General features: G+C 43.6%; 1 protein-coding gene across 1 annotated transcript; it reads left to right on the top strand.

Annotated features, from left to right (window-relative positions):
- Positions 1–629: 629 nt before the first annotated feature.
- On the top strand, positions 630–12346 carry LOC306981657 (L-lactate dehydrogenase B chain). Its single transcript, XM_079581284.1, has 7 exons — positions 630–763; positions 3884–4001; positions 5594–5767; positions 6849–7022; positions 9311–9428; positions 9501–9624; positions 11649–12346. Exons 1-7 carry the CDS (start codon positions 635–637, stop codon positions 11814–11816), a joined length of 1005 nt encoding a protein of 334 aa, XP_079437410.1. The 5' UTR covers positions 630–634; the 3' UTR covers positions 11817–12346.
- Positions 12347–24474: the final 12128 nt, after the last annotated feature.

Raw genomic sequence — 24474 nt, 5'->3', positions numbered from 1 at the left:
TTTGATCCCAAAAATTAAGAAGAAATTTGAATTTTCCCCCCAAAAATTCACTTGTAAATAGGTTATTTTGATTTATTTACGAAAATACATGGATTCTATATAATGTGTGAAAGGAGGACATAAAACAGTTGTAACAAAAGAAAATCCAAAAACAAAAAGCTTTTCTTCTGATCGACATGAGTCCACGTTACATCACACCAGGCAAACTACATCTTGATACGGCTTCCTGACACAACAGTATAAGACGCAGACATGCCTTATCTATAGGTGCACCTTGATCCCAGAGCACACAGAAGGAGGCAATCAGGTCTTCCACATGTGACAAAGTCCTGGAACATGCATGTCGTAACGCCTTCGGGGGAGGTTGCTATTTGCGATTAGCTTCCAACATTGCTCGCTCAAAGAAAAGGGGAGGGTTCAGCTGCAGGAATGGACTCCCCCTTGAGACAAATACAGCTGCTTTTCTCATTTTGAAAGGACTTTCCAAATACTGCAAGACTATCCTTTGCCAGCTACAGTGAGGAGGCAGTTTAGGTCAGACTCTTGAAAAGCAAAGAGAACAGTGTAAACGATGGCGATATAATAATAATAATAATGTATGTGATGGTGCTCTTCCCTGTGTGCAGCTCTGAACATGGCCTCTGTGATGGAGAAGCTGATCAGCCCTCTGGCCTCCAGCCCGGCTGAGCCTCCCCGCAACAAGGTGACGGTGGTGGGGGTGGGACAGGTCGGCATGGCCTGTGCCGTCAGCATCCTGCTCAGGGTGAGTAAACCCGACAGTCAGATCTGATGCATTTACACAGACATGAGAAACCTGAGCGCCCAAAACAATGGATGTGCCAGTGGAGTGGATTTTTAGAGCAGCTGAACCTTCTCCCCTCCCTTCAATGGACAGTGATTGCTCCACCATATTTGGACTTGGAGTCAAAGCGCAGGTTTAGCAACATGAATTTCAACTTTTTACTGTGCTCTGTTTTAGATAGAATTGATCTTTTGCAAAAGCCCCGCCCCCTTTGCCGATTTACAGGTGAAACTCAAATTAGAATATTGTTAAAAAGAGCATTCATTGCCCTCGCCTTTAGAGGAGCTAATAATGAACCCCTTAACTCCCGCCTGAACCGAGCACATTTTGGCACAGATTGGCTTTACCCCAGTCCAAAAGCTTCTGGAAAAAAGGTGAGAAAATAGAAACAAAACTGAGACGAAAACAATGATGGAAATGTGACAAAAAAGTGAGAAAGCATTGACAAAAAAGTGGAGAAAAATTGATGGAAAGGTGGCAAAAATGTCACAAAACTATCACAAGAAATTGACAAGAAATTGACAAAACATTGATGAAAAAATGACAAAAAAGTTACAAAAATGTAACAAAAAAGTGACAAGAAAGTGACAAAAAATGACAAAAATTTGATTAAAGGGGGGGTATTATGCAAAATCGACTTTTTCAAGCTTTACATCATGTTATTAAGTCATTCCCTCATTAAAAACATGCCTGAAGTGTTGCCTTAGCACATTCACGTATTTTCGAGTAATCTGTAAAAACTCCGATGGCAGCCATTTTAGGGATAAAACGCCTGATTCCTTCAGGAAACGCCTCCGACCTCCAGGATACGCCTCCAACCTTTCGTCACCAGCCGAGTAACCAACCACTGCCCCTCAGCAGAACCCCCTCCCCGCAGTGTCTAGCCCTAAGATGTAAACAGAGTCATCATGGAGGATTAGCTTCATGTGTTGTGAACCGGAGCCACAGCAGACTTTTACAAAGACACACATCAGTGTTTCTGTTACCGAAACACCCAGGATTAAAACCGGTGACAAGAACGCTTATTTCAGTGTCTGGTTCTGCGCTGGGCCTTGATGATGCACAGAGCCTCCGGAGAAAGCTAATGCTAAGCTAAACCTCGAGTCATCACTTGAAAACGAGAATATGCACACATAAAGTCAATAAAACCACCACACACATAAAGAACCGTTTAACAATGATCACACACGGAGCCAGGCTTGTTGATTTGGAAGTTTATTGCTCACATTTCATCTACAATGGGTCATAGCCGAGTGGCTTTCTCCCGGAGCTAACAAGCTAGCCGCGACAAGCTAACGGGAAAATTCACTGAACACAAGCAGCATATTATGCATTGAAAACGTCACTAAAACAGGCAACTGCTTGAAGCAGCCTTTATGATGATCACACACTGAGCCGGGCTTGTTGATTTTGTAGTTTATTGCTCACATTTCATCTACAGTGAGTCGTAGCCGAGTGGTTTTCTCCCGGAGCTAAGGCACTATTAGCCACGACAAGCTAACAACCTTCACCTTCACAACATTCATTGAAAACAGGCAGCATATTATGCACAAATAACGTCAATAAAGCAGGCAACTGCTTGAAGCAGCCTTTACGATGATCACACAATGAGCCTGGCTTTACACATTTGTGGTTTATTGCAGACTTTTCATCAACAATGAGCTGTAGTCGATTATAACAAGCTAACGGGTAACCTCGAAAAACCACTGTCCACCTGCACAGATAATGTCCGTCTTTTGAATCGTATGGGCTCCTGCAGATCCTGGTGTCGTCCATGGGGGTATAGTTAGAGATCCATAGGGCATGGCAGATGCAAAGAGATAGCCTCCAAACAGCAGTTATTTTTCAGGCAAGAGCCCCTTCCAAGCGTCCGGTGTGGAAGGTTCGTCTCCAAATAATATCCTGTGTGGCCATTGTTCCCAAAGTGATAAACAGTAGCTCCTTTCCAACAATAAAAATTAAAATGCACCGATCGTAGTTTCAATACAGTTGAGACAACGAGCGCAGCGTTGTTGTGATGCCACAGACAGCGTGTGGAGGGGGCGTGTCGGAAAGGGTCAGAGGTTCTTAAAGAGACAGGGGCCTATTTCAAGTCTTTCGCTACCGCCATTTTGAAAGAGCAATTTTATACAAGGCAGTTATTCTAATTTACTGCATTTACAGACCAACAGAAGGTTTCGTCATCATTGTAGTGTGCTATAGACTGGTGCTATGTGGCTGAAAAAAGCATAATACCCCCTCTTTAAAAAATGACGAAAAAATGACAAAAATGTGACAAAATTTGATTTAAAAATGACGAAAAAATGACAAAAATGTGACAAAAAAAGGACAAAAATTTGACAAAAAAACGCAGAAAAATGACAAAAAAATGACAAAAAAGACAAAAAATTGATAAAAAAATTGACGAAAAAATGACAAAAATGTGACAAAAATGTGACAAAAAAATTACAAAAAATGACAAAAATGTGACAAAAATGAGTTGAATATCCAACAAAAAAATGATGGAGAAAAAAGAATCTGATGACGTGAGGAAAAAGATCCTCTCGGTTCAGGCGGGAGTTAAGAGGTTAAGCAGTCTTTTATTAAGGAACCCCTTCTTGCAATCTTGGGTGTAATCCCAGATAGTTTTGTTGGAAATGGCAGGAAACACCTCCAAATCGGGACTCATTTTGGTGCAATACCAGTGCAGTCTCCTCCATATCAAAGCTAAATGGGTTGCAATGTGCAGTGGAGGAATATAATATAATATACATGTATTTAAAATATGCAATGAAGAGGATTCTATTGAGGCTGAATCTCCAGTGTGCTTTAGGGAGATGGGAGGGGTCGAAATCCCCGGAGCTGCTGTAAGTTGATCTCTTTTTACGCTAGTCCATGTGTTGATACAAATCTGTCCAGTCTGGGGTCTGGCCCTGCTCCTGCTGTGGAGGAGAGAGAGGCTGCGGTGGCTTTGTCTCCCTCGCACGGCTGTGGCTCAGTGAGGAAACATAAAACTCAGTCTCTTATTAGTTATCATGACTTCTTGAGCAGGGAATGAAATGTAACTGAAGTAAACTGAAGGCTGAAACTCGTCTGTGGCAGGACCTGTGCGATGAGCTGGCGCTGGTGGACGTGATGGAGGACCGTCTCAAAGGGGAGATGATGGACCTCCAGCACGGCAGCCTGTTCCTCAAGACCTCCAAGATCACCGCCGACAAAGGTGGGTCTCCCCCTCACTCACAGGTGCTAACCACTCTCCCGGTGCAGGACATCAGTTTACACTCACGTGGACACCGATGGCCAAGTCCTTATTGTTGAGTCCCAGTCAGAGACACTTTGAACTAGAAATGAATAAAAAGAAAGAGTATGAAAGATGCTATTTGCACAAGTGTTTGTTTTCTTTACGCTAAAACTGAGCATATAAAAACCTACATTTTAACTTAAAATTTGTCCTCCAAATATTCTAATTTGAAGGGTGTGAGCCACACTGGCAGACACAAGATTCGTTGCACTGTATCCAGTTGCCCGCCACATTCTTAAAATAGTTTGTCTAGTTAATCAAGTTTTCACTCTTAATCATTCCTTTGCTTGTAAAATGATCTTTTTAATGTGCAGGCAAATAAAACTGACTTGTTTTAACTCAGTATGGACAAAACTTGAAAGGGTCTCCTGATCTGACGCTCAGGGTCCTGCCTATTTATATTTATATTCATAATGTTCAATTATGTCAAAAGTGTTTTACTTTTATCCTCCTCATGCCTTGAACTCTGCTGTGATCCATCTCTATGGAGACGGTTGAGAGGGGAAAGGGGGCGGAGTTAAGCGTGTCTCCGCTCAGGGTGAGAGAAGAGCAGAGGTTCAGACCGGGGGAAACCCGGTCTAAAACTCTGTTTTATCGTCTTAAAGCCACACCGCCAACAATTTTACCCAAAAAATAAAATTGAAATGCAATTATTTTATGGCAGATATTTTCAGCATTGAAAAATACCTCAAACAAACATGTGATTGACATAACAACAGACGACATAACTTTACCGGGAGTGGGTGTGTCTCCAGCTCGTTTCCATGGAGATGTCGACTAAAGTCAGCAGAATTTGAGATTTAAACAGGTTAGGTTCCCATCCAAATCCATGCTCTGATTTCTCACTGCAGTAATAGCATGTACTGTGTGGAGCTGGTCACTAGGAGCATGTTTTGTACTGATGACAACAGCATAGTCCAAAATGTTACGCAGTGTGTCTTTAAAGTTGCTGGATTCTTCACTGTTTTTTACGGAAACAGTCACTGTAGAGCAGACGCTCATGTGAGAGGAACATGGAGTTCTTCACATTTTTTAAAAGCATGAATTAACTCCTTTAACTTCAAAGCTAGTGATGAGAAAAACCACCAGAGCTTGAATCGTTCTTCTTGGAGCAGCTTGCTTCGGAGCGCTGCTGCCGGTGACATAGCCGGGCCCGTGACCAAAGAGTCACTGTCTCTGAAAGTGCTTCCCTCAGCGAGTCGTGGTTCAGGAACAGCGGCTCATTGACTCAGTGAGAGTCTCAATGGCTCCGAGCGTTTCAGTGGACAATTTGAGTGGCAAGGTGCTAAACCACAAATGTTTTCTGCACGTGTCCATGGACAATGTATGGAGCACCATCTACAGCTAACGGTTGGCTAAATTAGCTCTGGCTGTGAATGAACGAGCCCAGGTCAGGTTATTAACTTCAAAACCAAACCACAGTTAAAAGTTGTTTGAAACCGAGACAGTGCACAACATGAACCTCAAACTGCACAATAAAAAGACTCTTGTTGGTTGTGTGTGCGTTGCAGACTACCAGGTGACGGCCAACTCGCGGCTGGTGGTGGTGACGGCGGGCGTGAGGCAGCAGGAGGGCGAGAGCCGCCTCAACCTGGTCCAGAGAAACGTCAACGTCTTCAAGTCCATCATCCCCCAGATCATCAAGTACAGCCCCAACTGCACCCTCATTGTGGTGTCCAACCCCGGTGAGACGAGTTCAAAGAGGACACACTGCAGCGAACACTGATCTAAATACAAAGCTACAAGTCATTAGCCTCTTACCACCCGCCTAAACTGAATGCATGCTGCCCTCTTTGGCTATAACACCTCATTTGAAAGCTAAGACCCGAAAAACTGGTATTTTTCCTCGCGTTGTTGCTGTGTTGTGTCACCTTTTTATGTGTTTTTTTTTTGTTGAGTTTTTGTCGCTTTTTTGGTGAATTTTTGTCACTTTTTTTTGTTTAGTTTTGTCACTTTTTGGTTGAGTTTTTGTCATTTTTTTGTTGAGTTTTTGTCATTTTTTGGTTGAGTTTTTGTCACTTTTTGGTTGAGTTTTTGTCACTTTTTGGTTGAGTTTTTGTCATTTTTTGGTTGAGTTTTTGTCACTTTTTTGTTGAATTTTTGTCATTTTTTTGTTGAGTTTTTGTCATTTTTTGTTGAGTTTTTGTCACTTTTTTGTTGAGTTTTTGTCATTTTTTTGTTGAGTTTTTGTCACTTTTTTGTTGAATTTTTGCCACTTTTTGTTGAGTTTTTGTCACTTTTTTGTTGAGTTTTTGTCATTTTTTTGTTGAGCTTTTGTCACTTTTTTGTTGAGTTTTTGTCACTTTTTTGTTGAGTTTTTGTCATTTTTTGGTTGAGTTTTTGTCACTTTTTTGTTTAATTTTTGCCACTTTTTGGTTGAGCTTTTGTCACATTTTTGTTGAATTTTTGTCAAATATTTGTTCAGTTTTTGTCATTTTTTTGTTGCGTTTACATCCTTGCTTTCTTCTCATTTTTTTGTGGCTGCTTTGGTGCTTTTTTTCCCCCAAGAAGCTTTTTGATTCGGGTAACGCCAAACTGGAGAAAAACCAAAGCAAAATCATTCATATAAATAATAAATAATAATGGTCCCAAAATTGAACCTTGTGGTGCACCATACACGGGATTCCTTTTAGATTCATAATAGACATTGTCCCTGAATCCGTATTTATGCATTTTTTGAAGCAGAATATCGTGGTTTACTATTTCTATTGGCGAGATGATACTTTCCTCTCTTGGGTGAGGGGCTGACCTTTGACCTGTGTGCAGTGGACGTGCTGACCTACGTGACCTGGAAGCTGAGCGGTCTGCCCAAGCACCGCGTCATCGGCAGCGGCACCAACCTGGACTCCGCCCGCTTCCGCTTCCTGATGGCCGAGCGGCTGGGCATTCACGCCAGCTCCTTCAACGGCTGGGTGCTGGGCGAGCACGGGGACACCAGCGGTGAGTGAACACGGCCACCGCCACTTAACGCCACAGCTCGACACTCGGTGTTGACTTTGGGTGGTGAGTTTGGGTGAACTCACCACCCAAAGTCAACATCGAAACACCCAAACTCAACACTGAAACTCATACCCACACTTAATACCAAAACACAATTTTCAAACTTGAACACTTAGGGCCAGATCTTGTGGTTCATGGCGCAGGCTGTAGAGCAGACGACTGCGCAGACAGGTGGCGCTCTTTGCAATCTTCAGTGTCATACCTGGCGCAAAAAGTGGGCAGGACAGGAGGGGGGGACAGATTGGCATTGTGATTGTGTTGCCGCCCCCTCCCCATGCTTTCACCAGACCTGAGGAAGGCGGTGGGTTGCGAGGGGGGGTCCCCCTGTAAAAGCGTAACATGCATGATGCAGCGCAATGTTTAATAAAGATTAAAGAAATAAAAGTGTCCCTCCGCTGCTGCAGACACTCACTGCAGATCCAAGGTGAGCCGGCGGGACAGAGAGGCAGCAGGCTCGCGTTGGACACTGATCGAATGAGCAAAGTTACGAAATGTACAGGATTTAATTGATCAGAAACTGTGAAATCTTCTGTGGAGGAGTTAGAGTTATGCAGCAGTTGCAAAAAAACTGTAGCGTGTTGGAACATTTGAGCTACAGCCGCAGGATTCTCGGAGCGGCTGAATTAAAAAAAAAAAAAAGTTGCTCTGCGCCCTGTAAAATGCGCTTCTTTATTTTGGACTGAGCTGTGGCTACACAAGGAGCATCATCAGGAGGTAAAGACTGACACACGATGGAAATGTCTCCTTAAAACGCAGATCAGACCTGGTGTTGTGGCACTTGAGGCACGTGTGGTTTATTTATGGAAAACTGTTGTTGTTTTGGTGTTAGGGGTGTGTGTGTTGATCTACTGTATCAAAGTAAACCTGTGCGTAACCGACGCTAAAACAGACTTTTCAAGGCAATTTCGCTTTTGATTTCAATTTGACGTCGAATCTAAGGAAGAAGACAAGGCAGCGCGATGTAGAGAGGAACATAATGTGAAGGTTGCCATAAAAGAGTGAGTGCTGCTTGTAATGAATCAGCCTCAGTCGCCTCTTTTTCTTTAATAACGCCCTCTCCTTTAGCGCAAAACCTGCACCACGCTGCGTTTAGAATTGCGTACGGACTGCGCCAGTCACAAGATCTGGCCCTTAAATTCAACACCAAACCGCCAAACTGCCAAAACTCAACACTGAAACACTCAAACTCAACAACGAAATGCCAAAATTCTGCACCTAATTTCAATATGGAAATGCCATGAGTCGGCACGTGCCCGTCACCACTTAATGCCAGAACTCTACAAAGAAACACCCAAACTCAACACCAAAATGCCAAAACTCAACACCAAGGGCCCGATCTTGTGTCTCAAAACGCAGACGATAGCGTGACATTTTGCGCTCAGTCAGAGCACTTTGTGATCTTGCCACTCCAGACTTAGCGCATTTAAGTGGGTGGCTCCTTTTCTCTGGAGACGTGAACATGGTTTAGCTCACGATGGGGTAAATAAAGTTTTTAGTTTTGCCTAAGGCTTAAGAAAGAACGCAAGACAGCGCAATGTAAACGAGGAAGTGAATGTCAGCCGTGTTTCCATCAGTGCAGTCACCTCCTCTTGTGACGCCCCCTCGCAGGTGGCGGAGGCGAATGGCACATATATAGCTCCGCCACTCGGAAAATAATTCGCCAAGAGCCTGCACCGCCCCGTGCGCCGCCACAAGATCTGGCCCCTAAACTCAATGCAGAAACAACCAAACTCAACGCTCAAACTCAACACACAAACACCCAAACTTAACATAGTAACACCCAAACTCATGACCAAAACACCCAAGCTCAATGCTCACACTCAACACAGAAATGCCAGAACTCAATGCAGAAACACCCAAACCCTATCACCCAAACTCAACAGCGAAACGTCGCAATTCAACACCTAAACTCAACACCAAACCGCCAATACTCGACACCTAAACTCAACACTAAAACACTCCAACTCAACAACGAAACGCCAAAACTCACCTGAAAGTCTGACACAACTCAACTAAAACGTGTCTAAGAATCAATCACAAGCTGCATAACATTGATTAAATCAGGCACTTACACCACTTACCTGTTAGGGACACTACAGGGGAACAAGGAGGAGACGGTTTCAGGGGTCAGCAGGGCAAACATGACCCCAGCTTAGGCCCGGTCATCATAGGGAGCAGCTGACACAGTCCCTACTCCTCATAAAGAGCCTCATGTTTGGATGTTGCAGTTCCCGTCTGGAGTGGGGCGAACGTGGCCGGGGTCAACCTGCAGAAGCTGAACCCTGACATCGGCACTGACGCAGACAAGGAGCAGTGGAAGGCCACGCACAAAGCTGTGGTGGACAGGTACTGCTCTCTCTTCACGCCAGCAAGTACTGTGCTTTACTGGAAATAACTTTCTGCTCGTCTCACCCGCAGTGCGTACGAAGTGATCAAGCTGAAGGGCTACACGAACTGGGCCATCGGACTGAGCGTGGCCGACCTCACCGAGAGCATCGTCAAGAACATGAGCCGCGTGCACCCGGTCTCCACCATGGTCAAGGTCCGTAACCAGTGTTCCCTATAACCCAAAGACATTTCTCTCTCTGTCCACCATTGCAATAGCACCATCTGCTGGTGCTTCATGGTTTTATTCAACCTACCTGGAAATAAAAAGTCAGGAAACAAAACACAAAACTTAAAGCAGTGCTAAGTAATGTGTTTACCGTAACCCCTTAACGCCCGCCTGAACCGAGCACATTTTGTCCAGTTTGGCTTTACCCCAGTCCAAAAGCTTCTGGAAAAAAGAAAAAAAATTGGATAAAAATGGATTAAAAAATGACAAAAATGTGACAAAATGTTGCAAAAAAATGACAAAAATTGGATAAAAATTGACGAAAAAATGACAAAAATTGGATAAAAATGGACGAAAAAATGACAAAAATTGACAAAAAATGACACAAATGGGACAAAAAATGAAAAAAATTTGATAAAAATTCACGAAAAAATGACAAAATGTTACAAAAAAAACCAAAAATACGATAAAAATGACCAAAAAAATAAAAAGAATTGACAAAAAATGACAAAAATGGGACAAAAAATGACAAATATGTGACAAAATGTTACAAAAAAATGACAAAAATTGGATTAAAAATTGATGAAAAAATTACAAAAATTGGATAAAAAATTGACGAAAAAATGACAAAATGTGACAAAATGTTACAAAAAAATACAAAAATATGATAAAAAAATTGACAAAAAAAAAAAAAAAAATGACAAAAAAAGACAAAAAAAAAGACAAAAATGTGACAAAAAAAATGACAAAACAGTTACAAAAATGAGTTGACTACTCAACAAAAAAAATTATGGAAATTATGATGACGTGAGGAAAAATAGCTTTTTGTTACACCAAAGATAGCATTTGAAATGACTTGTATTACAGTATTAGAGATCCCAATCTGATGTGCAAATGAGAGAATGCAGCGCGAGTCAAAAATGTGCAAACTGCTCTACTGCCAATCCACTTTTGCACATGCTTGTTGTGCACATGAGCAAACGCTTGGGTAAATGATCCCCCAAGTGTCTAGACAATACCCACATGTTGATTACCGTAAATTCTCTAGTACTGGCCTGTATTCCATTAGCGGCCGGGTCTCTAACAGTGGCCGGGTTCGCGGCTGGCGGAGGCAAATTAAAACCGGTCTCTTCAACAGTCCGGGGCTTTAATTAGAAACTATGGCGGTAGAAATATTCCCCATGTTAGGAATTTGTCTCATACTGGTGTAAATGAAAACTCACGTGCAGGAAGTAACAAACGTGAACCCGGGCCGATGGGGGACGCTGCGGAGGAGCTGATCCGAGCGTAACTTTGACACAGATTTAGCCACTTTTCAAACCTCAGGTGACTATTTTTGGAAACAGGGAAAGCAACAAATGTTGTGTGACCCTCCAGGGTTTTAATAAAGTCTCCATTGCGCCTTCAAAGCACGTCCAGCTGCTCCGTGTGCAGGTCAGTCCCACGCCTCAAAATAACTCCTCCCATCAGCGCGAGCGTCTCGTCTTCTCTCGGGTCAGTCTCATGATCGATCACAAACACAAACGCTCCGTCTAAACTCAACTTTACACAAGACAACAACAAATAATCCGGTCCGCGGTAAAAACGAAACAGAAACCTGCAGTGACACTGATGTCAAAGCTCCGCTAACAGCAACGAAACACTTCCTGTTGTCCCGACAAAATAAAAGGCGTCAATGTTCCAGCCGCTGGGAGAGGGTTTGAAATGTTCATTAATAAATGAACCTAATATTTTAGGTGCAAATGGACACAAATCTCGTTTTTCTTCATTTTCCTGGTCGTCCGTTTTGCTCAAATAGAAATAAAGGCCTGTCTCTAATTGTGGCCTGGTTCCAATAAAGGCCTGGTCCTAGATGCCCTTGAGTAAATAAAGGCCCCGGCCTATATTATATATTATATATATATATATAGAGCATTTACGGTATGTAAAATGCAGAAAGCTAGCACGTGGCTTTTTAAGTCCCGTCGCGAGTGTGAGTGTGACCCTCTCCATGTCCCGTGTCTTTGTTGCAGAACATGTACGGCATCTCGGAGGAGGTGTTCCTGTCGCTGCCGTGCATCCTGAACAGCACCGGGGTGAGCAGCGTGGTCAACATGACCCTGACGGAGGGGGAGGTGGCCCAGCTCCGGGCCAGCGCCGACACTCTGTGGAAGATCCAGAAGGACCTCAAGGATCTCTGAACAACGACGGCTCTTTGAGTTTTACACTTTTCCCATTCGACGTCTGCGATACTCCCATTCTCACAAGTAGACTTAGCGGATACAGTAGAAGCAGTTCTGTTCCTACAAGATGTTGGTGAAACCCGGAAATGTCCAAGCACTAAAAGGTGGAAAGGACGATTCTTTTTGTTTTGAATAAATCTATTTGTGAAAAAAACTCCACCCATACAACACTTTGAAACCAGTTTGAACATTTTAGACGCAGCAGCTTTGAAACATTTCACCCGATCGCACTACGCCCTTTTGACCAGACAGATACGGCGGGATGTTTTCGTAATCTCGAATCTCAGCCCTGTCAGACTCACACACCACACAGCTCTATTTCTATTCACGCGCTGCCTTATCAATTAGCGGAAGAATTTTTCACTTGAGATACAAAGAAACACACAGCGCACTCTCCAGGTCCAAGCGTCCACTTCAGCGCGGCGTGTCCGAGGTAAAGCCATGTACTTTGTGCTTCCGGTGGGTCAATAAATGCAAACTGTCCCCAATGTGTCGTGCGTGTGGTCTTTGGAGCGCGCGGTCTTTGGAGCGTGTGGTCTTTGGAGCGTGCATTGAAAAACATGTTGCACTTTTAAGACGAGAGACGCTGCAGGTGAAGGAATTTCATGCACAAACTACGATCATACAATGCTTTATTTTGCTGATACAGTGCCTCTCGAAAGTACTAATACACCTTGAACTTTTACACATTTTGTCATGTTTACACCCATAAACATAAGATTTCATTTCGATTTTTTTACTGAACGTTCACACACAAGCAACAGACAACTGTGAAGTGAAAGCAAAATGATACATGATTCTGTTATTTTTCTAAAAATAGAAAACCGAAAAAGTGGGGCGTATGACTCTATACAGGGCCGGATTTTAGTAAAATGGGCCCCGGGGCTGAAGTTTTTTCAGGGCCCCTCTTATACTATATGTCTGTCTCTTAATTAGAACATGCAGAAGTAACTTCTTATCCATAGTACTAGTTAAAAAAATATATATATATACTAGATATATATAAAATTTGAGCTCCTGGCCCTGGCGGAAGAACCCTTGCGACAGCCAGACTAGTGGGGGGAGTCTGGGGTCCTCCCACAGAGATTTTTTTCATTCTAATGGTGCAATTTGGTGCATTCTCATGTGGCAATACGGGTGGTTAAGGTGGTAGAAAATAAACATAATATACTTAAAAGTAACTAAAATACCAACAACGCCAGCTTGAATAAACAAGCACTAAAGGACACACAGGTTCATAATTGAATAAGAGGCATGAACAGTTCCATTAAGAAAATACAGTATTTCATTTATTTACTTTGTATTAGGTTCAATAAATTATTTAGTTTCATCACACCCAGTACCATAAAAACATACAGTTCACAATCTCACGTTGGTTTGACAAACGCGGGCACCATCGTTCGTTTAGTTTGAGGAAGTGCGCCAGTGGGTTGACCACAGGGAAGGAAACAACCCAGGCAACATAGGTACAAAGCAGGAGGAAAAAAGGCAAGAAGGCGAGACAGCCATGGTGTTTGGGTGGAGACCTATTTAAAAAAAAGAAACGTTAGGCTACAAAATTATCACGTCTACCACGGCTTTGATCAAAACACGCACATGTAGGACAAAAGCTAGGCCACCATAGCCGGCCTCTGTACACCGCGGCGCAGGCCGGAGCTAAAAGTGATACAATCGCCTGATCAGCAACTAGTAAGATTCGATAGCTATGATAAAGAAAGCTATACTGATTACCTGTGAGCCGCCCGCATCTAACGCTCCGTGACTACCCGGAAGAGGGACGGTGAGGCAGTGTATGTGGGGGCGGTAACAGTGAAAGCAGAGGACGGTAAAAGCTAAAGCAGGGGCTGTTTATATTTTAGGGCTGGCGTCATCTAGTGGCAAGTCCAGCTCCACTCATGCATTTTAACAGACCAATAGGTACTTTTCTTCCCCCAGTGTCAGCTCAATGAAAATGGCTCAGACCTTGTTTACACCTAGTTTAGTACTGGTTTAGTCTTGGGTACAAAATCATCTGATCAAGCCTTACATGTGGGGGAGTCTGCAAAGAGAGAGGAAACTGTAAGCCCCTGCATAAATCCAGCCTTGACTCTACAAGATTAGCACATGTAGAGACTGATATTTTAGCCCATTCCTCTTTACAAAACAGCTCAAGCTCTGTCACATTAGAAGGAGAGCGTTTGTGAACAGCAGTTTTCAGGTCTTTCCACAGATCTTCAATAGGATTTAGCTCAGGACTTTGACTGAGCCATTCTTTTTTTTTAAACCATTCCATTGTAGATTTAGCTTTGTGTCAATGGCCCTCATTTATCAACATTGCGCAGAGAAGGGTGTATATTTTGGGTGCATTTTGGAAATACGCAGGAACGCGCGCGAGATTTATCAACGTGTGAGTTCCGCCCAGATCCGTGCGTACGCACCTGCAGCTGTTAGTAAATGCCGCGGCTGAAACCCATCGTATTTAAGAAAGTCACGCCCATAAATATTCACCACCAAGCTCTTCCACGCGACTAGACTTGTGAAAAAGAAGAACTTCACAGAGCAAGAAATACAAACGATAATTGTTGAAGTTGAAAAAAACAAGTTGATACTCATTAAAGGAGCACACAAAAATAAAATATGGAATGAACTAACAGCGTTGGTAAACTGCGTGGGACCTGTGACAAGGACCACTGATGAGGTAAGTTGTGTATTATAATTTATATTATGATAACGCTCATGAATGTGTTAAATCTTAACTATGTATAATCTTTTTATTTTAATTTACAGGTAAAGAAGAAATGGTCTGATCTGAAAATTGGTACAAAAAAAAGAGTCGCTGCAATTAAAAGAAGTTTAAATCAGACTGGTGGGGGGGGGGACCAGACCAAAGCTCACTATTGTCAGCGACAGAGGAGCGGGTGGCAGCCCTAATTGGCACGGCCTCAACGGAAGGAGTTGTTGGTGGTGATGGCGACACCGACATGTTTGAGGAAACCCTTGCAGGTGAGTCCTATCCAAGGACTAAATTTAAATCTGTCTAAACGAATGATTATTTATTTGTGTAATATAGGCCACTGACACAGATTTTCATGATGTGCTTTATTGTAGAACACGAGCCAACGCCAAGCACCAGCACGCAGGCAGACGCAGAGGCTGGGACCAGTACACAGCCAGCCAAGATACTGCAGCACGATCCGCCCGACAACGGGCCTCAGTGTTGACTGACGTCAAGACGTCATATGTAACCAGCTCGTTTTGATTAATAAGGCTCTTCTGTCAATAAATGACACCTTGAACAAAATGAATGACAATTTTAAAAAATAAAGAAGTGTTCCAATGATGTTCTTACTTCACTGTGGTTCTCTGCGATGTTGTGGAGGACCGCACAGGCCAGGATTATATGGAAAACTTTCTCCGGGGAGTATAAGAGCGTTCCCCCTGCATGTCCCAGGCAGAGCCACCTTCCCTTGAGGAGACCAACGCAGCGTTCCACTGTGGCACGCGTCCTTGTGTGCGCTTGGTTGAAGCGCTTCTCCTGTTGCGTGTGCGCATCGGCAAGAGGAGTTATTAGGGTACTAGGGGTATTAGGTAATCCAAAAGTGGATAGCCTTTGTCACCTAGAGCATGAAAATTAATTAATTGAAATGTAACCTACATTTATTGAAGAGCTGCCAGCCGCGTTTAACTCACCGAGAAGGTAACTTTGTCTTCTGAGAATTTTTGCCCCACGCTGCTGTGCTGAAAAATGAATGCATCGAGGTGCTCCCAGGCCACGGAGCTACAATGTTTAGGAGATGCAGCTTGGCATCACTGATGAGCTGCCCATTAATAGAGTGATAGCTCTTTCTATTCACAAATGCGTAATCATTGACGGATGGCGGTTTCAGACGCACATGTGTGCAGTCAATTGTCCCAATGACATCAGGAAAGCCGGCAATCTCATGGAATTCCCTCTTAATCATTTCTTGCTGGGCATTGTCATATGGGAATCGGATGTAGCGTGGTGTCAAACTTCGGATGGCAGCTAGCACAGACGGTAGGATGCGGCTCATAGTTGGCTGGGTTATTCCAGACCTGTCTGCTATTTCCCTTTGGAACGACCCAGTGGCCAGGAAGCCCAGCGTGGACAGCACCTGAAGCGGCACTGAAATGGCACAGGAGCGCCTGGTCTCGCAGCTGAGCTGCGGCTCCAGGTCTGCGCACAACTCTATTAATACGTGTCTCGGTAGACGGAATCTACTGATCAACCAGTCCTCTGACTCACTCAGTAAGTCACTTCGATCACGGAAGACCCTCTCTCGTGTTAATGCAGCATGTGCATCTTCTAACAGCGCAAGGTCTGCCATTATTGAGAGGGGGTCTTTTGTGACTTCATTCCTCTATTTATGGCTGAGCTGGACCCGCATTGACCAATTGCCTTTCCGCACTGATTGCGGGGGACTTAAAAATGAATGAATGAATGAATGAATGTATTTTAATTAGCCTCATTAATGACTTAATCCATCAAATTGCATCTTGCAGCTTATCTAATGAAAATGACTACCTTGGTGCGAACAATTAGATTGCATTTTTGCAATGAGTGTGGTGTGAATAAAATATTGTTATGTTGATGTCATATAATGAGGTGTTTTGTTGTTCACCTCTTGATTTTTTGGCGTGATATACGATGGAGATTGGTGTATATTTGCACCACCTCCTGACCTGGTGTAGGATTTGAGCGCACCGTACACCAGGTGCACGGTGCGCTCATATTGATAAATGCCAAAACATGCAGAGATTTTTCATACACCCCACATACGCTCTGATTTCAGCGTAGCGCCCTCATTTATCAACACTGTGTACAAAAATGGTGTATGTGTATGTGTAGATTTGCGATATACGCCAGAGTGCGCGTCACATTTATGAACCTGTGCTCTCAGATCTTTCCGTACGCAAAAGCATCTGATGGTAAATGCCACGGAGAAATCCTAGTGTCATTTGAATGAAATGCCCCAAAAAAACACGCAGTGCTTCATTTGATCCCCCGTTTGGGGGAATGCATTCCCCCAATTTTGAGTTTGTCAGGGTAAAGGATCTGGGAAATCTCAAGGTTTTGAGCTTCATGCATGGAATGGGTGCAAACAGGTCCTTATCTTGTCTGACCAAGCGTTCCTTTATGTAATTCTAGACAGCGGTTTCACCTTTTCTTTCCTCATCAAGAAGATCGCTCTTCACCTCATTCTCAGCGGTAACACCAGATCTGAGAGAAACAAGTTCTTCATGGTCTTCAAATGGATTTATCATGTTCTGGACTGTGTTCATCACTGACAGGATAGCTTGATCATCCCCTCCTCTTAATCTTACTTTTGTCGATTCTTTTGAAGGTCGACTGTCATGAGACAGGCCAGCCATCATCTCACACTGTCAGCTAATTACCACCTTCTCTGGTTGGGCAAGGATCCATCTTTGTACAGAGCCTGGTCTAAGGGTTATGCCTTTGACACCACCTTTTGTTTTAGAGTCTCAATTGACTGTCGATAGCCGGGTCACAAGTGATAGATGAGAAAGAATGCGTACCTTGACGTTGAACAGTCCAGTTGCCAGTGTTTGTTATCATCTGATAACATGCAGGATGGGTTGAGGGCAGGTTTGTCATTTCTAGCCAATACGCAGGGAGATATCTAACATAGTTCACACGATTGTATGAAAAGTACTATGGCATCATCCTCGTACAGCAGCAAGATGAAGCTTCCAGTTGGATGTTCGTGTGGCACGGATGAATGAGAGAAGCCGCTGGATCAGGTCTCGGTAAGAAGACCAGTTTGAAGGTTGGGTTAGTACGGCTTTAATGTAGTGTGAATATCATTTCCAAAGTGACAACAGATTCCATGATCCAGCCTTACACCCCTGCGCGGGCTCTGAGGTCTGTGGATCAGAATCTGCTAAAGGTTCCACGTACGAGTTTTCGTACTCGAGGCGACCGATCCTTCCAGGCTGTTGCTCCCAGGCTCTGGAATGATCTTCCGCCCTCTTTGCGCTGTATTGACTCTGTTGATTCTTTCAAAAGCGAACTTAAGACACAGGTGTGGTCCTGCTCTCGAACCTCAGATAAATATAAATACTTATCTCCATGACATAATTTAGTATTTACATACTCACCAACAATTTCCAGTGAGAACATTTACACAGGAAATGAACCCATCATACTGCTGGAAATTCACCTGCAAAATGGCACATCCCATTTTCCAAAGCATTTCTTAAAAGCAATTATTATATTTACTTTATTACCTTTGGCAATTTACATCGGGCAACTGCCTTTTCTCTCCGAAAAGCAGCACGTACATGAAGGAGGGCCTCAAGAATCTAAGGATAAAATACAAGTCAGTAGCCTGGCCATGCAGACTACATGCTTTTCCAGTCCTTCACAAGACGTGGTGTGGTGGTGGTCAGTGTCATGATGGAGAGGCACATTCACCAATCAGAGGAGAGATGATTTGACCAACATGGCAGCTGACTTTACGAAGAAATCTGTGGGAGTGTTTCATGGGGATGGCCTTGGGTGTTCTTGTCATGGGTCACACATTATCTTGAATGGAAATACTTACATGTTGTCTGTGTGGTAGTACGCACTTCCGCTGGTCGACCAATCACCGCTAGATCCGACTCTATATTAGGGGCGTCTCACCTTCAGCCCTCCTTTTCGCCTCTGACGTCACGTAGCTTAGCCTGGGGACGGAGCTGCTGCGTTTGGCCAGTTAGTGAACGTTAAACTACTTGTATGACCCACAAGCTCCCATCAGTAGATCAAATTTACCCAACAATGCCACCCTGGGTTATAGTGCCAGGGACACTTTCGGAAAAAGGCCTCGCAAATTCGTGATTGAGTGAACCAGGAGAAAAATTACAATATTTATTTATATGGGCCAAATGCAACAAATACATATAGATAAGTTTTATTTCCGTTCAAAATACCGTAGGCCTCATTCACACATAAAATCCAACATTTGCACAATAGTTAGACCACACGTCCTTGGTCAGTTTCCGTGTGGTTTTCATTCACTAAATCTAGTTTGATCTGTCCTAAAACCGTGTTGTTTGTAGCATGTTGGCGTCTTCCTGAGCTCATTTTACTCATTGTTTGAGTGGATGCGGATATGAATGAGTGTGAATGGGGTTGTGTGTGTAAAACAAAACATTTTAAATTAGATTTATAAATTGAAAGTAATGCACTTTTCTATTAAACTAAAATGAATTCAATCTTATATAATAACTTTTGCTTTGTCGGTCCACTTTCATGCTCCTATCGAACCTGTGACCTTTTAAGCAAATATATGTGGTTCCTTGGGCCCAGAATACAAGGTGGCGTTGTTGGTAATTACTAAAGTACCTGCTGCTGCTCCTCCCTCTTCCTCCTCTGTGTGCAGGTGCTCCCCTGGCTGGCCCCTCCCGCTCTGCTCCTGGGTGTGGCTCCTCCTCAGCTGCTCCCTATTTAAGGAGATTACCTTCACCTGTGGGGGGGGGAGCTCAGCCCTGCTCCAGCCTGCTCACCTGGCAGCGCCACGTTGACTCTTGTACATTTAAAACCTTTATGTCTATGTTTATTGTCAGCCCTCAATAAAGCTTGGCATTAGCCTGTCACCACATAGAGCCGGTCGGCCCACAAAACCACCATCAAACCCGTATGGCATTCATAACTGTTGCTATATTGTTGCTTTTTAAATGTGTTTACTCAATTGCAGTCCATCTTAGAACAGCTTAACCCTCAATAACACCTTTAAAAACATACGTTAAGGGAGCTTCGACACAAAAGTGCTTTCAACTTTAAAGAGCTATAACTCAATGATGGAACAATAGTTTTTAAAACTTTTAAAACTAAAGATCTGACTGTCCTTTTCATACATATTTTCAAACAAATGCTTGGGGTCAAATGTCACAGACGTCAGGCCACATCAGCCAGACCAGAAATTTCCCATGTTAGATTAGAAATTTGTGTTTTTGGAGCTACTTTGGGTCAGAAAGTTGGCAATGAAAGGGTTAATAACATTCTGAAAGTTAAATTATTTTTATATGTATGTAAAGGAGAGTCAGACCTTCACAATAAAAAAATTTAGATCACCAAAAAAAAATACACCCCCTGGGGAAATTTCACCCAATTGGCTTTAAAAATGTCCAAGATAAAGTCCAAAAACACAAAAATATGCTTGGGTGTAATTAAGGGTTAATTGTTTGATACATTTCTACTCGCAACTGCTCTGGCCCTCGTGGCAAGTTGAAAAACCCAATATGGCCCTTGCAAAAAAACATCTGCTCAAACCCGGTATAGACACTGGTGCGTAGTACCTTTTGTGTTGTGATGTTTTTAGGTGACTAAGGTGCCATTGGGTGAAATAACAAGAGTTAAGTTGGTTAAAATAGCTTTGCTGCACTTCATAACACTATATATACACAGTGTTATGAAGTGTACAGTGTTGATGTGATCAGGGTTCTTGACCTTGTCCAGGCTGGAATGGGTCCTTTTGTATGTCAGCCAACACAGGTAGGTCTCTTCATGAGGCGGGGGCCCCTGGGAGAGGTGGGGCTGCCGGACTGCACATAACTGGAGTTGTTATTTACACCAATATTGCCTGAGCATAGCCTGAGACGCATTAGCCACACATCACCAAAGATGGTATTGTGTGTATGTGCACCATCATTCTACCCGGTTACATCTACAGGTTCCCATGTTACATAAATGTGTTCATATGGTGTACTTGCCTTCACAAACAGCTATTTTCCCTTATGTACAAATCTGACAAGCTGTATATGACAATGTTGTTCTCAGAAAACGTAGCCTGCAAGATCACCAGTGCTTATGATGCGCCAGTACTCCCTTTTTTTTTGCATATCTCCTTTGCATTCTTCATGATGTGCGACTGGCAGTGTTTTGAGCGCTTTCTCAGAAGCTATTCGGAAATACACTGCCAATATATCTGTGAGCCCCCAGATGGCAAATGCGAAAGAGATGGACTGCATCAAAACCTTTGAGCCGTCACACATGACCATTAAGGGCGCCACCCTGTGACCATGGCTCCTCTTCACACCAGTGACAAATGACATCAGGAAACATGTCACGGATGCAGTGGTGTGGTCACATGTGATGTTAAGGTGTGGTCACATGTGATGTTAAGGTGTGGTCACATGTGATGTTAAGGTGTGAGCACATGTGCAGATGATGAGCGTGCGAGGCGGCAGGTGTGTCAGAGCCGTGTCAATCAGCGGCAACGCACGTCAGCTGTTCAGAGCGCCATGAACACGCGTGAGGAGTAAAAACACATTCAGGAATCATCTTAATTTGGAACAACATCTTCTACATCAAGACACAAGTGAAATGGAAACGGCGTCTGAAAGAGGAGGAAAAGCCACGGCAGCTGTGGTTTGAAATGCCTTTCCTGAGCCCAGGCATTCGGATCAAAGGAATCATACGCTTAAAGCAGTACTAAGTAACTTATTTACCTTAATAAATCCTTCCCGTAGTCCCTGTGGGGGTAATACAAGTGTTTATGGGATGATTGGAGGGTCTTTCATCGCCCCCTGGTGTCTCTGGCCAGAAAACCATGTTTGCAACTTGACTGCCCCCGGTCCGGAGTCACCAATACACACTAATGAAATCACGAAGAAGAAGCTAACATGCTAACGGGCAAAGCTAACTGCGGGCTAACGTCACTTTAAACAGTATTTACAGCCAAGTTTGAGTGAAAAAAATATTTCCATTGTATAATTGGATGCACAGTAACACTCTCTCTCTTCGCCTTTCCTGTCAGCGTAGTATTTACTCTCCAGGACAATTAATAAGTTAAAAAATCGTAACTTGCTACTACACCTGCAGTTGCTCTTATGGCCTCTAGGGGGAAGAGTTACTTAGTACTGCTTTAAACTTGTGAAACACGGGCATGCACTGGATTACAAACATGTTTAAAAAGGGGATTTTAACGTGACATGATCGCTGGACAGACCGGTACTGCACACTCAAACCCACACATATTGAAATGAATATGCGGGAGAGGAAAGAGGCGTGATTTGCCTCAAGTGTCGGAGAAATGTCGGCTAGTAAAACTATTCCACTGTCACTAAAGTACAAACAAAAAATCAGGAAACCGATTTCATTCATATCCTAGTGCAAGCCTTTCAAGCGTCCAAATAGAAGCAGCAGCGCGGTCCGTACGGTTAGGTGTAGGTACCATAGTGGCCGCAGGAAGAGGTGACCTACCCGTCTACGGATGATGAACTACGAACTTGTAGATATAGAAGGGTGACTCTTGTGGCTCCTCAACAGGCGTCATCCAAATACACTATGTCCTCTTTACACCTTTCCTGGTGTATTTGGATGCCACTGAGAGACCAGAGCGTTTTTAGCACGCTGGTGTTGTTTGATGCCAGCTTGAGCATCCGCAGGTCCCTGCATCCAGACTCAAAAACGGCTTCTGAGAGTTCGCCTACATCTCTCACATGCATGGCTCTGGGTTTCTCAGTCTGCAGACGCTCCTCCAGGGTGGTCCGGTCACTGGCTCGCACCGGTCGACTTTTGGTGCTGGTCCGTTATCCAGGACCAGCTTCACAGAAAATGTCTTCTGTGACTCCAAAGTCACCTTTGCCTCAACCTTGCCGTCCTCAAATCTGCAGTAGGTGGAGCAGCTGAAAAGTTGTCCCTTCCAAGTGGTGTGTTTTGATCAAGGGAACACTAGGGAAACACCGTACGGATTCCGCGGGCAATGACGATGGTCCATTCCAAACCTTGGAACCCTGTACTGTGTCTTTTCACTGTCAATGTGGCCCAATCTTTTGGTTCAATGCTGAAATGCAGTGAGGCCAGAGGCAAGTGTATTTCAGTGATTGCCAAGTCAAGAGAAACCACTGACTGTAAACAAAGCAAATATAAGAGTCCATTACAGTTTGTTTTGGAAACAAACCTCAGACCCGGAGCTAGGGACATTTCCCCCGACACTGAGGGGCACTCCTGATGGACTGACGTTGCTCTGCTATGACAGACCATCAAGTATAGTAATTATGGACTACTTACTATTATACTGGCACCATCTTGTTCCTGGCCATACTCCTGCAATTACATGAGGTAGTGATGTTTGTCATAATCCCACGTGTGTTGGGTGTGTATGTGCTACAGTGTGTATGGTATGGTAGCACATAGGTTTGTCATGGTCCTGTGTTGACACTCCTCCCCTCCCTCTTGGGTTTGTGTTTGTCTTTTTCCTCACCTGGGCGGATCCATCAGATCTGCACCTTGTTACTCACACACCTGCATCCAATCCACAGCTTGTTACCTGCACAAGAAGCCCGGCTCTTCCTCCGCACGCTGCCAGTTTGTCAACAAAACTACCACAATCAGTTTGGCTTCAGTGTCTGTGTTTGGTAAAGATTTTGTACTTGGAGTAATTTGTACTTTTTGTCCACGACCTGTTTGCCTGCCCACCTTCTGCTTTTGGGTCCAACTTCCAACCATGACAATGTTAACGTGGTGTTGGCTCGTTCTACAGAATGCAACATGTGTACCATGAATGAGGCTGAAGATCGTTGCTTCACTCAGTAGCAATGTTCTGGTTTGCAGGCCAGCACACCCCAAAACCCATTTTCTTAGAGATTTGTTGGTAAAGTGAGATTCTCCAGAAGACATTTTATTTGAGCCTGTATCTGGTCATCTTTGAGCCGCAACATTTTGTTCTGCAACAGTAACAAAATGGTTGTTGAGATGTACATTCCTGCAGGGTTGACGTGAACACCAACTTTTATGGAATAGAGACGGGTTACTCACTCCAGGCAACTGGAGATGATGAACTCTATCGAGGGACACAATCAGTGCTTATGTACATATTAAGTGGTTCTCGTAACTGTGTTATTATAGCTCTATCTATGGAGCGTACTCATTTGGATCAGCGATCTGTTTCTATATTGCACTAAAGTTTGTCTTATTTTGATGCTTTATGCCGAGATTTACACCATTCATTTTTGGTTGTTTTAAGAGTTGCATAACATTTAATGAGGTGGTGCTAAAAGTACAAAAATCACTTTATAGTTCTCAGAATAGGCAACAGGTAAATTACTAGTTAGATATTCTTCAGAACAAATTGTTGATGTCACCCATATCAAATCAAACTTTATTTATAGAGCGCTTTTCATACAAAATGTAGCACAAAATGCTTTAAAAACATTAAAATCATCCCCACCCGCGACTCACACAAACGCATATAATACAGACAGCCAAGCAGTTAAAAGTCTTAGTAAACACTGACATAAAGCTGGGTACATAAGGCTGAGTACAGATGGACCGAAAGAGCACTACCTGTGGCATGGAGGAGAGGCAGCAGTATTTCCCTCCGGAGTGTTGCCACGACCTCCTCACCCAAAAGGATCTTCTCTGCAAGCTGAGGGGTTTGTCAGTAATCCATAATCTTGTGTTACATTCTTATCTTGCACACAAAAACTCCACAGGAAGTACCATCCTGCTGCCTCGGATGAGGAATGGTGGTACTTGCGCATTAGAAAGCTGACCATTCAATGTCGGTCACTAATGCACACTACTGCATTTGATACACATTCCACTGAATCAGTTAAATACTAATCTTGTGACATTTAGGCACTTTTTTGTGTTCCTCTTTGTGGCACCAAA

The sequence above is a fragment of the Gobius niger genome, assembly GCF_951799975.1.
Source record: "Gobius niger genome assembly, chromosome: 22".
In the NCBI taxonomy this organism is placed as follows: domain Eukaryota; kingdom Metazoa; phylum Chordata; class Actinopteri; order Gobiiformes; family Gobiidae; genus Gobius; species Gobius niger.
The sequence above is the reverse complement of the archived record's forward strand: the minus strand, read 5'-3'. Positions and strand labels throughout refer to the sequence as shown.